The 12,628-nt window shown below is 43.3% G+C and overlaps 1 protein-coding gene across 1 annotated transcript; it reads left to right on the top strand.

The window, feature by feature from the left end:
* On the top strand, positions 1-11,396 carry LOC125709397 (interferon alpha/beta receptor 1a-like). Its single transcript, XM_048977762.1, has 7 exons — positions 1-169; positions 4,022-4,151; positions 4,252-4,436; positions 6,465-6,625; positions 8,362-8,509; positions 8,795-8,952; positions 10,528-11,396. The coding sequence occupies exons 1-7, from the start codon at positions 112-114 to the stop codon at positions 10,861-10,863; spliced, it is 1,176 nt and encodes a 391-aa protein (XP_048833719.1). The 5' UTR covers positions 1-111; the 3' UTR covers positions 10,864-11,396.
* Positions 11,397-12,628: the final 1,232 nt, after the last annotated feature.

The following is a 12,628-nucleotide window of genomic DNA, read 5'->3' on the forward strand; positions in this document are numbered from 1 at the left end:
TGCGTTTGCGCCTGCGCAGCAGCCTTCAGTGCGCTTTAGGCGTTCTCGTTCTCGTGGGCTCACAACGAAAATGCTGTAATCAAACAAAACTGGAAGCCCGCAAGGATTACAATGAAGTCCATATACTGCGCCGTCGCCGGTTTGTTGTCATTTTGTGGCGTGTCTAAAGGTGAGGTTTTTCTGAATTACTGAAAAAATTGAAGGGTTTTGGTCACGGTAGTCATGCTCCTGCGATTGCGTTTCTGTATCTAATATCCAGAGTACAGATCATTTTGTACATATTGGAGAGGCTGAGAAGGACGAGATGTGTCCTGTATTCGATATTCCGTATTAGACGTGTTTCAGGTTCTCGAAAAAATGTGGAGTCGACGTTGTTTTGGGAAGAACTGAGGAGTATCTGAAGCCGAAGACCTGTCTTACCAGAAAATGGACATTAGTCACAATAAATCAATGTAGCCGGGGTAACGTGTATCTCCTTTGAATAACTGTGTTTTTCTTAAAAACCTTAATAAACATCAAAGGTCCACAGTACAGCTTTCGGCAGTTGGCGTCGGTAAATGTAAAAATAAACGCAGATAAATAGGGTCGAGAAGCTGTTTTTTGTTTTGGTTTCGGTGAAACATTTTAGGTCGTGATCACTGTCTCAGTGCACTTATACATATATATAGCTACAGATATGTTTGAGGCTGATTTAAGGAAGTGTGTCCATTGACAATTTCAGTTGAGCGAATGAACTGCATGTATGTCTGCGATTTTCGGCCCTTCACCCAGTGTTACGGCGCCTGTGGCGCTGGGTTTATTGATAAGGGGCTTTGCTGTATTCCGCCGCAGCTGTGGTAGCGTAAAGCTGGTGTATCGGCGGCCCAACTCGGCATGATGAATGTAACATAGCCGATGTGCAAAAATCATGGACGAAGGAGGCAAACGAGGGCAGATAACCGGGGCAGAAGGCATTTTTGGAAGCAGATGGAATTTAGTAGGAAGGACCCCTCTGTATATGTGGAACACTTGACAACAACAACACTAACAGTTACGGCAAAATAAGACGTTGTGTAGATGTATAATATAAAATTGTCGGTAGATATTTTTCTGAAAAGATACACCGTCCAGCATTTTTGGATTAGTATGTTGTATTATGACACGAGCCGTTAATATTAAGCGCACCAAGAAAAATCAAAAGTCAATGCTGAAATTTTGATTGACATAAGTCTGCACACCTTTACATATATTTAAGATTTTTAATTACCTTGTAAATAGTCTGTAGGGTTTGCAAACTGTCCAACGCTTTGGATGTAGCTAATTTTAGGTTTATAATAATATAGGGTGTTTTTCAATATACGTATACGTCACCATACTTGTGTTCTCGTGGTTACCGCATGTTCCATTTGCAAATACTAGGTCCGATACTAAGAACAGAAGTACAGAGGACGGTAAAAATCCCCAGATGTCGTTGTTGCGCTGCCCCAGATCAAGGATACATCGGTTGCATCCCACCCGTCCCTTATAAAACGAGATCGTCCAGTATAATACGAGACGCAGCGGTGTATTTTCCCGGTGCGGGAGGATCCCGTAATATAAGAGACGGGTGGCAGCGCTAATCCCAGCTGCGCCTGGCCGTAGACCTCCATCTCCAAACTGAAACCCACCTCCATCCCGAGTCCGGGAAACGGCACCGTATTGTACTGAAATCACATGACTGAATCTGAATAGGGACAAAGTTAGCGACCTGTTGCGGTGCTTATTCAGATCGATACGCAGCGATTCGTAGCATTGCGTGTTCCCTATTTCCGTATGTAAAGAACACAACCAGAAACCATATTTAAGTCGCGTTTCTACCTAGGCTGTGCTTGAAAAGCTGTAGTACGCTAAATGATGACCGAGCCCTAGAAAAGACACACGTACAGAAAAGGTTATTAAGTAATGGATTTAAGTCAATGAGGTAGTCAGTTTGCCTGTGATTGGAGTTTGTCTAAACCGCTGCTTCACCAGCATTGTAAGAAAGACAATGTCTCAGCGTACCAGGCCTTTGTCTTTATGCAAATCAGACACTGTTATGCTCAGTTCTTTAATGCATTGTAAACTCGATACATGTTCATTCTTTTTTTTAATTAATATAGAGCCTGATTAATGAACTTAATATTTTTATAAGATCCTCATGCTTCCTCACAAATACTATATATTTGGTTAATGTATGAATATCTTGCGTCATAATTTAATCTCATCAGTAATAATAAAAATAGTAATAATAATGATAACGATAGTGATATTAAAAAAATAATAATCAGAAAATTAATTTGGATCCATCAGCTCTCACTGCTTGGACCCAGCAAATAAATAAATATAAAATAATTGATTTTGTTTATTTTCTTCATTAGCATTCAGATTAAAATTATCTAATGATCACATGGTTGAAAAACACTCTTTCTGCCTCATTCTGCTGAACCCCCCCCCCCCCCCCCCCAGCTTCCTCAATAGAAGGATGGTGATCATGTATAAAGATAGAAGAAAGAGAATAATTGAGAATAAAGAATAATCACCTTTGATATCCCTGTGTCAATTTCTTGATGAACGTGAGATTTTTCTTGCAGTACCACCCCAGTTCAGTAGAAGGCGATAATGGATACAATGTCAACTCCTCCCTGGCTTCTCAACCGGGTGTCACAGGAGAAGTAACCTCACAGATGAGCTTTGTGCCCAGACACTTCTCTTGCATCCTTGCCAAACGAGAAGAGTCTCATTATTCATTGTGATCCAAGTTCATTCTTGGGAGGCAAGTTAGAAAGACTGGTCTTAGGGCCATAAGTACTATCTTTGTGATCTTGGTATTGAGAAGTACGCATAGATTTGCCCTAAGATTTCTTGCACGAGCATTAGAGTCTGAAAGTGTGAGTGTCACGCCAGATGCGTGAGCGTTGGAAATCCTGGACGTTAAGGAAATAACAGGTGCAAAGTAACAAGTATCGTAATGTCATTGTTTCTGGTAATGCCTGGGGCAGCGGTTACCCCGAGGAACAGGAATGGAACACAGAAGAGTTTTTCTGCCGGTGGGGAATAAACTTTCCCCCGGAGCTGACTTTTTATCTTTATTCGAAACAAATTCTTATATGTCAAGACTTGTTGTTTTGCTGTTCTCAGACCAGTAAGACGACATCTAAACTCACCTGTGGGGAAATGGTTCCCGTTTTGTGTGTAACCACTAACCCATACGTAGTGGTCGGCTTTTCTTGTGGCCCAAATCTCATTCCCTTTTATAGTTTCATGGTCCTTTTCTGTCAGATGCTCGCTGATGTGTTGATGTATTGAATATATCAGCATAAAAACATGTGATATGCGAACGTGTAGCAGCCACTGAAACTGGAGCCCAGCACTCTGGTGCTGTAAACGGGGGAAGTAAAAGTGCCTCCAATCCAGGGGCCAAGAAATTGGACCATAATTAGATTAGTCTGGGTTGGGGCCCCGGTATGATATGCTTTAATAGAGCCCAAAATCCTTAGCGGTGCCCCTGACCAACACCTTGCTCGTCTGTAGAAGACCTGGGTATTCTGGCTAGGGTTCAGCATGGCTGCAGAGTAAAGGGCTATCGTCAAAGCACTTTGAGAATCCACTTTTTCAACCAGTCGACACTGATTTGTTCAGTAGCTGTCCGTATTCACTGCGTGTTCCAGGTGGTGTGTATTCTGAGCAATTCTGTGTGTCTGGCTGCCTCCTGGGGGCCACGGGGGAATAAGCGTAACATGGTACTTATCCAAGTGCAGCGTTATTGTTATGGACACGCTCCTTGAACTTGTGGCGTGTCGGGCAGCGTTCATGGACAACTGAACACTCCAGCTGAGGGACGATCACCTTTGCTGCAGGACTCTGCTGGGGGACAAAGTGTTTGGAGTTGGGTTCTATGTGGGGCATTAAGTGCGTGTCAAGTGTCATGCATATATATGTGCGTGTGTGTGTGCGCGCATGCCCACAGGAACATCCCGCTGCTTGGATTCTTGGGGTGGACTTTTTCTATTTTTTCTCCTTTCAGTGACTGCAGTGCTGCCTGGTCCCGCGAATCTCACCCTAGACACTCTGAACACGCAGTATGTCTTGAAGTGGACCTGGCCCCACAATATCTCGGAGAACCGGAGTGTCACGTTCACGGCTCAGTACATCTCGTAAGAGGCCGATGTTTCTGCCTGTAGGACCTCCTCCATGCACGCTCACTGCCTTTCATCATGCACTCTACTTCTTTCGTAAATCCCTCTTCCTCCACAGGAAATATAAATTGTCCCTGAAGTCTCACTCTTGGCTCACGGCGTGTGAGAATACCACAGAGACTTGGTGTGACTTCACCAGGCGTAACCTGCATTACCATGGGATTTATATGCTTCGGGTCAGAACCAACAGCGGCACAGAGAGATCCCAGTGGGTCGAGAAGCAATTCTGCCCTGATACAGATGGTAAGAGAAAGGTCACACGTGGACCTCACACCTATACACATTGGGGTTGAATCTCCAATGCACTTAAGTCCAAAAAGCACGTAGCTGAGATTATATCAAAGAAATTACATACTTGTAACATACCTAATAAGTTAAGCTAATGTCAGTTGCTCAGCACAAAATAGTATTTTATTGTAACATTTTCTTTTTTGTTGGATTCTCATGTTCCTGACAATGACCAAATATAAGTGTGGTCGGCTACCTCCATGCTTTCATAATAAAATAAAAGGGTTTTTGCATATTTCAATTGGGTTCAACATATAAATGAAACAGTCCATGTTCCACGTTTTGCTTGTTTTCTGAATCATCGAGGACGTAACTCCCTTTTCTGTCTTGATGAATTAATTATTCGTCTTACACGGCCACGCCTTCTGTTCCGTTAGGTGGGGTGGGCGTATCCACGCTAACGAGGGGAGAATACACTTAACTAAAATGCGCATAACTTTTGAAGTGCTTTTTTTTTTTTTTTTTTTTACTTAAGTGCCCACACTCCCCTCTGCTTGGAGCAAGAGTACATTTAATAAATATTCTTGGTGAGCCCTAGCCTTCTCTGAGCTACATTTTGTTCTATCCTTTAATCCAGGTGTTGAGTACACTCAATAGTACGGAGGTCTGCAGAGGACATCCATAAACTTTTTTTTTCTTTTCGTTATCTCGAGATCACGACTTATTTGTTTCTTATTTTTTTAAGCCGACATCTTTCAAACATCACATCACCCGGTAACCATGGAGACGTCCCGGACTCTCCGGTTGGTTGGTAATGAAACTGGCTACTCGTTCAGGCTCACTAGGTTCTCCGCCGGTATGACAGCAAATTTCTGATCCTCCTCCTCAAATGACGAACACCAACAATATAACCACTTATGATATTGGTGCAATATACTTTTACTTTACTGTGCACTTTTACTTTTCCTGTAACTTTTGGACAAAGGTACTTTAGATTCCTGTACAGAGATTTTCTATCTTATTTTATTTCAAAAATAAGTAATTTATTTATTCGAATGTTTAGCAGTGCAGTAATTTGTTTAACACTTAATTCCTATTTTTATACTTAAATTGTATTGTTCTTGTCTGCGTGTTTATATGTGATTGTGCAGTCGCAATGTGAGCAATTTCCTCCGGGATTAATAAAGTCTAATCATTATGATTCTGATTGGGACAGTCTGTGCACGATCAGAGTAAAATCTAATGCATTCGTCCATGAGGATAATACTAAACCTCGAGATCATGGGAAAGTGACATGGGTGATCTCGAGATAACGCAAAAGAAAAAAAAAGTTTATGCATGTCCCCTACAGTCTTCCGTAGAATAGGCACCAGCAGTTAAGAATCATGTTACACAGAATGTGTTGGTTTCAGTTAGACTGGAATTGTCAAGAAAAATCTATAGCAGTCAATGGTTTGGAAAGTGGGTAAAGTTGTGAAAGACTGGTTCAAATGTCATCGTTTATGGAAGTTGGGGACCGTGATCCATGGAGGGCTGGGGGGGGGGGGGGGGATTGGGGGGGGGGTTTGAGATGACCTCGCAGTCAGCTAATAATGAAGCATTGGTTCTCAATTCCAGTGCTAGGGGCTCACTTTTTATTGGCCTGTTTAAGAGGTCATTGTAAAAACCAGTACCCCCACCGGCCCTCCCTGGAACAAGTGTCCCGCACCTGGTTTAGACACTTGACTCAGAATGTCGTAGTTAAATGTTTTTGCTAATTATTCATCCACAATTGCATAATCTTTTTATGATTACATTAAGCCTATTTCCACATTACAAAACAAAATCACAATCGTACATCCTCAAGCAATGCAGTCAGATTCACCTGCTCTGCCATGTCATCTGTCGGGTTTGGATCTGAACTGCTGTAGAGCTGAGATGTGGGTCTGAACCTGCATGCCTCTAAAATGTGACTTTTAACAGAAAGCAAGTGCTGGACCCCGTCCTAGAGAAGGGTGCTGTGCCCCCCGCGATAAGAGTCTGACGCTAACTGCTTCCCTCCAGCTGCTTTGGGCCCACCCTCCAGAGTGGAGTTGACAGTGAAGAGCTCTGTCCTGACCGTGATGATCTACAACCCCTTGACGAGCAGGAACACTTCAGTGAAGGATGATGTCGACGGCCTGTACTTCCACATACAGTACTGGAAAGATTCTGACCAGAAAAAGGTGGGTCCTTGTTCTCCTCGTGCTACACTTAACTAGGTTCTGTGCTGTCAGGGTTCCCCTTTTGCCTGTTTTTGGAACAGGATTGAGAACCAGGAATAGGATTGAGAACCACTGGCGTAAACTAATATTATATTAGTGTTTTATTGTTCATTTCTTCACCAGTAAAATAGAAACACCAGCTATATTTCACATACTGCCTAGGTTGCTGTACTAAGGAGCGTTTGTTGGATTTGCCATAGGTGCCAGTATGTTTTATGCAATAGAACTTTGCATTTCCCCCCGATTGATGTAATTTGGTTTTGCAACCTCCTGAATTCTGACATGTTTTCATTCAGTTTTCATGTCAGTTTGATCTCGAAGGATGTAAGAATCGCGGGCTTGTCGTGTCTTTGCGTGCAAAGCAATTTGCCGAGGTCGCCTCACTTCCTCCTGAGGCGTTCGCACCTGGCGGCCCCTATCACGGTGTTTCCGCTGCAGGGCCCGGTCTGGCGAGCTCCTCCGGACGCCGCCGCTGCCATTTCCGCCGATCAGCAGCGCTGTTCTCGCTGAAATATCACCATGTGCATGTTTGAACGGCTTAATGGCAAAACCATGATACAGAGGGAGCTGCTTCGGAATACAGTGATGCATGCAGTTCATGACCGCAATCCGTTCCAGGAACGTGGTCGCAAACCAATTTGTACACGGATCAAGGCAATTTTTCCCCATAAGAAAGCAATTCGTTCTTAATTCGTTCACAAGCCTACCAGATTTTTGTTAATTTTCTGGTTTTTATAGTAAAAACTTTAAAGAAAAACACAATATAGTGTGGCGACAGGCGGACCGAGGCATCGCGGGAGCGGAGATAGACATGGAGACTTGCTTGCTGGGAAAATCACGCTTTTTATTAACAGTCCCTAACCCTTGTATTGTTGTTAATGTTAATGGTTGCATTTCCCTATTGTCGCACGTGTGGTTGCCCGTGTCTTGTGTGTATCCAGTCTGGCCCTCGCGTGTATTTAGCATTTGTAAATCTTCCAGCGTGTGTTCATCTTGCATCAGTGCATCAGTGTCTAACAACCTTGTTTCTCCCATCTGTGTATTTGGGTTCGGTGCTCATTGGGTGCCTGCATGCTGGGACACATGCCCAGCCGGGGCTACGCTAGTGTAAAAAAAAAGAAATCTGACAGAATTTTGTACACGAACCAATGCATTTTTTTCGAGCGAAGTTCGTAGGCCACAACGTTTGTGAACTGCAGGAACCACTGTAGCAATATCAACACATGGCCAGCAGTGGGCTGCCACACTAGAACCTATACTCACAGTCGGAAAAGCCCTCAGCAGCTGACCAATCAGTGTTAATATAACATAAGATACTATATTTTTGACATCACATTTCCCATTGGTGCAGTGGCATGTCTTTGGCAGAAATGAAGAACGTTACAAAATGTTGTGTGTGTGTTTGTAATTATTTCATTGTGGGGACCAGATTTCCCCACATTGTGATAAAAACCTTATTGGGTCTTTTTTTCGGTCCTCTCATGGATAACCTCAATTTCATAGGAATCTGTGAATGCAATCAAAACAAACGAAACAAATAAAAATAAATAAATAAAAGTGCCAAAAGACTTGTTTTTGTTTGGTTATTTATGGTTAGGGTTGCCATTTTTTGGATTAGGGTTTTCCCATAGAAATGAGTAGAGAATCACATGACTATTAACACTCTGTGTGTTTGTTCCTCACATGGCGCTTTGCAGGACTACAAATACCAAAATGCAACGCGGAACCTGCTGTCCCTCTCAGACCTGGAGCCCTGGACCATGTATTGTGTGAGAGTTCAGTCACGCGAAGGCTACTACAACAAAGCCAGCGTCTTCAGCGCCACCCAGTGCCAGCAAACCAGCGGTAGGGGGTGTCAGAGCTGACCTCCAGCTTGCTTCCTCCTCTTTCCTTCCTTCACCAGCAAATGTGCCACATTTTTCCATGGTCTCAACATTTTATTTTTCAAAATAATATGAATTTAACATGGAAAAACACACACTAATTTCCCTGCTCCTCCCCTGAGGAGATGCATGTCAGTGACGTACAGCTGCACTACAGTTCCCAGAATTCAGTTTCTGCTCACATGACAGCCCAACCCCAGCTGACCCACGATCACCTGACTCTTCATGTTTGTGCCTTTGTGTCCAGGTCAGTCGACAGTCTGGCACTTCATGCTGCCGTTCCTGGTCTCCATGCTGGTCTGCTTTCTCATTGTGCTGCTGACTGCCTTTGTAATCCTGAAGTTCTACTGGGTGGTGAAGAGGACATTCTTCCCCTCCTGCCAGGTCCCATCCAGCCTACTAGAGGTACGGAGCAGTTGCAGCACCAACCAGGGAGATCTAACATTACCCAATCATCTACACGAAATTCTGATGGGGACAGAAGTGAAGCAACACACCACTGATGTTTATTCTTGCTGCAAACAGATTTGACCAGAATTTAAAATGCAGTGATTTTATGGTTCATCCGACTTTAAAACTGTCCTATTATGCTTTTCCGGTTTTCCTCTTTCCTTTATCGTGTTATATAGCTTTATGTGCATGAAAGCAGTCTGCAAAGGGTTAAGGCCCGAAGCACACACATAGGGAGTAACTCTCACCACAGAAATCACTCTTCTCTCATCTGCCTAAAACGCCTGGTTAGAATTCCAACCCTTCTGAGGCATGGTGAGGTCACCTCGTAACACAATCCTTGGGGAGAGCATGTGGTTCAGTGGGCTAAGCCTCTATGCCTGTGATCAGAATGTCGTTGGTTCTAGCCCCGCCTCGGCACATCTGTGGGTCCTTCAGCAAGGCCCTTAACCCCCAGCTCCAGCATTTCAGACAGAGTTATAGACAGAGTGAATAGAGATGTACAATATGAGAAAAATGTGTTTTTGGAACATTGAAGCATGTAAATATTTTCTAGTAGTCACCGAAAATAAAATTATGATCAGGTGAAAAGGAACTTGATATGGCCCCTTTAAAATATGGAAATTTAAAATAGTACCATTCAAATTAGGTGATCAAAATAATTATAACCTGCGTAGTTGTGCTATTTTTATTTCATTTTACAATGTGAAAGAAATTGCTTTAACTCTGGCATGAACAGAAGCAGTATTTTTGTAGTTCTTAGTTTGTGTTACTAGGTAGGACAGTTAGGGTTAGGCACTTTGACGTCTGAGAAGCCAGACAGGGAATCGTGGGGGTTCCTGTCCATGTTCTGAGAGGTAAAGCCTGGCCTTTGCAGGGCACAAACACACACACATTCATAGACTATGGGCAGTTTTAGGAATGAGTTAGGTTAGCTGCATGCCTTTGGACTGCTGGAGGAACCCAGCAAACCCCATGTGACACGGGAGATCATACAGCCTCCACATCATACAGAGTCCAGGCAGAAATCGAACCCCTAACCTGGAGAACAGGGCTTCCCCATTTCATCTTTCAATGAGAATAAAATTCAAGTTTAAATGGATAAGAGCTGTGCTGAACACAACACCCTTCCTGCTTGCCATTCACCATGGCTTGTACTGGCTTGTACTTCTGCAGAAGCCACACACACACACACACCTGTTCTACAAAGAGATTTTATCTGAGCCACCCGCTGATCTTCCTGTAAATGAAATACACTGCAGGTAATTCAGGTATGTTATAAATTAACCAGTGATACTGAGGTGGTATGTGGTTTACTGAGCCACCGAATCGCCCACGCTGAAGTTATCTAAAGAAAATTAGGGCCAGGTGCACAGCAGGGAATGAGGGTGGGTGACGTATCTTTGCTGGTTGAGAAGTTGATCCCACATGAACTTCCCGCAGTGTCAGGGAGCACACTGTGGCACAGAATTCGGTGACCGCGCCTGTCTGTTAATTCTCTCCTTCTTCCTCTCTGTTTTCTTCACATAGTACCTGCACGACTCCCCCTCCAGCTCTGGGCAGCCCTCCCTGCTGACTTTAGAATCAGAAGAAATCTGCCTGAGAAAGCTGGAGGTATCGCCAGTGATGGCATCTTTGGAAGTCCACGTTGACATGGAGCCCACGGCTTTGCAGGCCAACGTCTCTTGGCACGGACGTCAGGACAGCGGGGACAGCGGCCTTTACTCCGCAGAAGAGCATTTGGCCATGCTGCCGGAGGCACAGGAAACTGGGATGATGGTGAACATGGGAACAGACTTGGAAGATGAGATGTCAGCGGCACCCCCTGGAAGACAATGTTGGAACAACACTGGATTCACTGAATAAAAGATGAAGGATATTAGAAGTGGGCATTTAAATTGTCAAACACCATCTCCTTACATTCAAAAACATCATCCTTTAGATGATGTTTCCCATGAGAGACAACTGATCTAAAAAGTTCACTGTGAGAGCCAGTATTAGTATATGATGTGCATTATGACAAAAGGTGTCATAAGTACAGAACAGTTCAAACTGGTGCGTGACTCGGTGGCCCAGGACACTCGCCTATTATCAGAAGTTCACCGGTTCAAATCCCATAGTAAGCAGAGTGATTTTACCACTGGGCTCTTGAGCGAGGCCCCAGCGTGCCCCACGGAATAGCGGACCTCGCCTTCTCAAAAATGTAACTCTTTTGCTAGGTGTAATGTAAAATGACAACCTGAATGAAGTTTTGTTTGTGTGGCACTGTATGTACAGGTAGTGTGAGATTCAGTAGGACAGCACAGAGACCCTTGGCCTTTCATCGTTATACTTATGATACATGTCAGTGTTAGAAAAAAATGGTGCAAAGCATTTCCCCCCCCCCCCATCCCCCCCCCCCCCCATAGTTACTTGCATACCATACCAATCATCTCATGTGTGCATGTGCGTGTAAATGCACTCACAAACACACACATGATGTGTGTGTGTGTGTGAGAGAGTATGTGTTAGAATGTGTGAGATGTGCACACACACACACACATATATATATATATGTTTGTGTGTGTGTGTGTGTGTGTTCTTTGCTGGACAGTGTGTGTTTGGCTGAATTTGATTCTTATAGAATCCTGAAATGTTGTTTTTCTTTCAAACTTGCTCACACAGCGGGGAAAATAAGTATTGAACGCCTCAACATTTTTCACGTGTGTGTGTAGATATGTATATATATGTGTATGTATATAGGTGTATGTATATGTATGTAAAGTAAGGTTTTTCCAAAATTCCAAGCGATGCATATTTTGTAAATCAGTTTTGTACAGAAGTGGCTAACCTACACTTTTTGCTTCAGTAAATGTGCAGTTCTTACAGTTTTGCGCTAAAGAGAAACCTACTGAAATAAAATTTACGGAAATGAAAATCACGTAGCGAGTACCGGTAAATCATGATTTGGTAATTTTGGCAGCATGCGGGCGGGGGTTGGCGGTGTCTCCCCGATGCTCCGGTTACTGCAATGCCTGGCTGTGCGGAAAGCGGAACGGGCGTCCTTCCAATCTCCAGATGCCATCATTTAGCAGCGTAAGATATACCGCTGAAAGGACTTGCAGCTCAGGTTCAGTGTATATTGTCTGCCATAGTGTAGAAGGAACAGTGTCTAGCAGAGCACATTCACTTAATGGAATAACTCGCAAGGATTCAGACAATGTTTCAACACACAACTTAAGTAACACTCTCCCTTAGCCGCACACTATGTGTATCCTTGGGTATCCTTTAAATGAGGGGCACAAATATTTAGCTCACTTACTAATGACGTAAAAATCGTTAACAAATACGTATAGGCATTATAGCTGCTTAAAAGAGGTGTCATGATTTATTAACGATGAACAAACATATCAGTATTTAATTTGTTATCCATTTACTAGTTCCTTCAGTAGTTCACCAAGATTTACAGAATTAACAGATATAGTAACTGTTAGGGATAAATGACGCAAGTACGCTAGGCAAGCGTGTAACTAAGACTAAGTTTCTGGTTAATTTATACATAAGTAATAATATAATACTACGTTATTAGTGCCCCCTCCAGTAAAGTGTTACCTATCATTATTATGCCATTATGTCGAGAAAACAAGGCTTG

Source organism: Brienomyrus brachyistius, chromosome 16 (assembly GCF_023856365.1).
Source record: "Brienomyrus brachyistius isolate T26 chromosome 16, BBRACH_0.4, whole genome shotgun sequence".
NCBI classification, from domain to species: Eukaryota; Metazoa; Chordata; class Actinopteri; order Osteoglossiformes; family Mormyridae; genus Brienomyrus; species Brienomyrus brachyistius.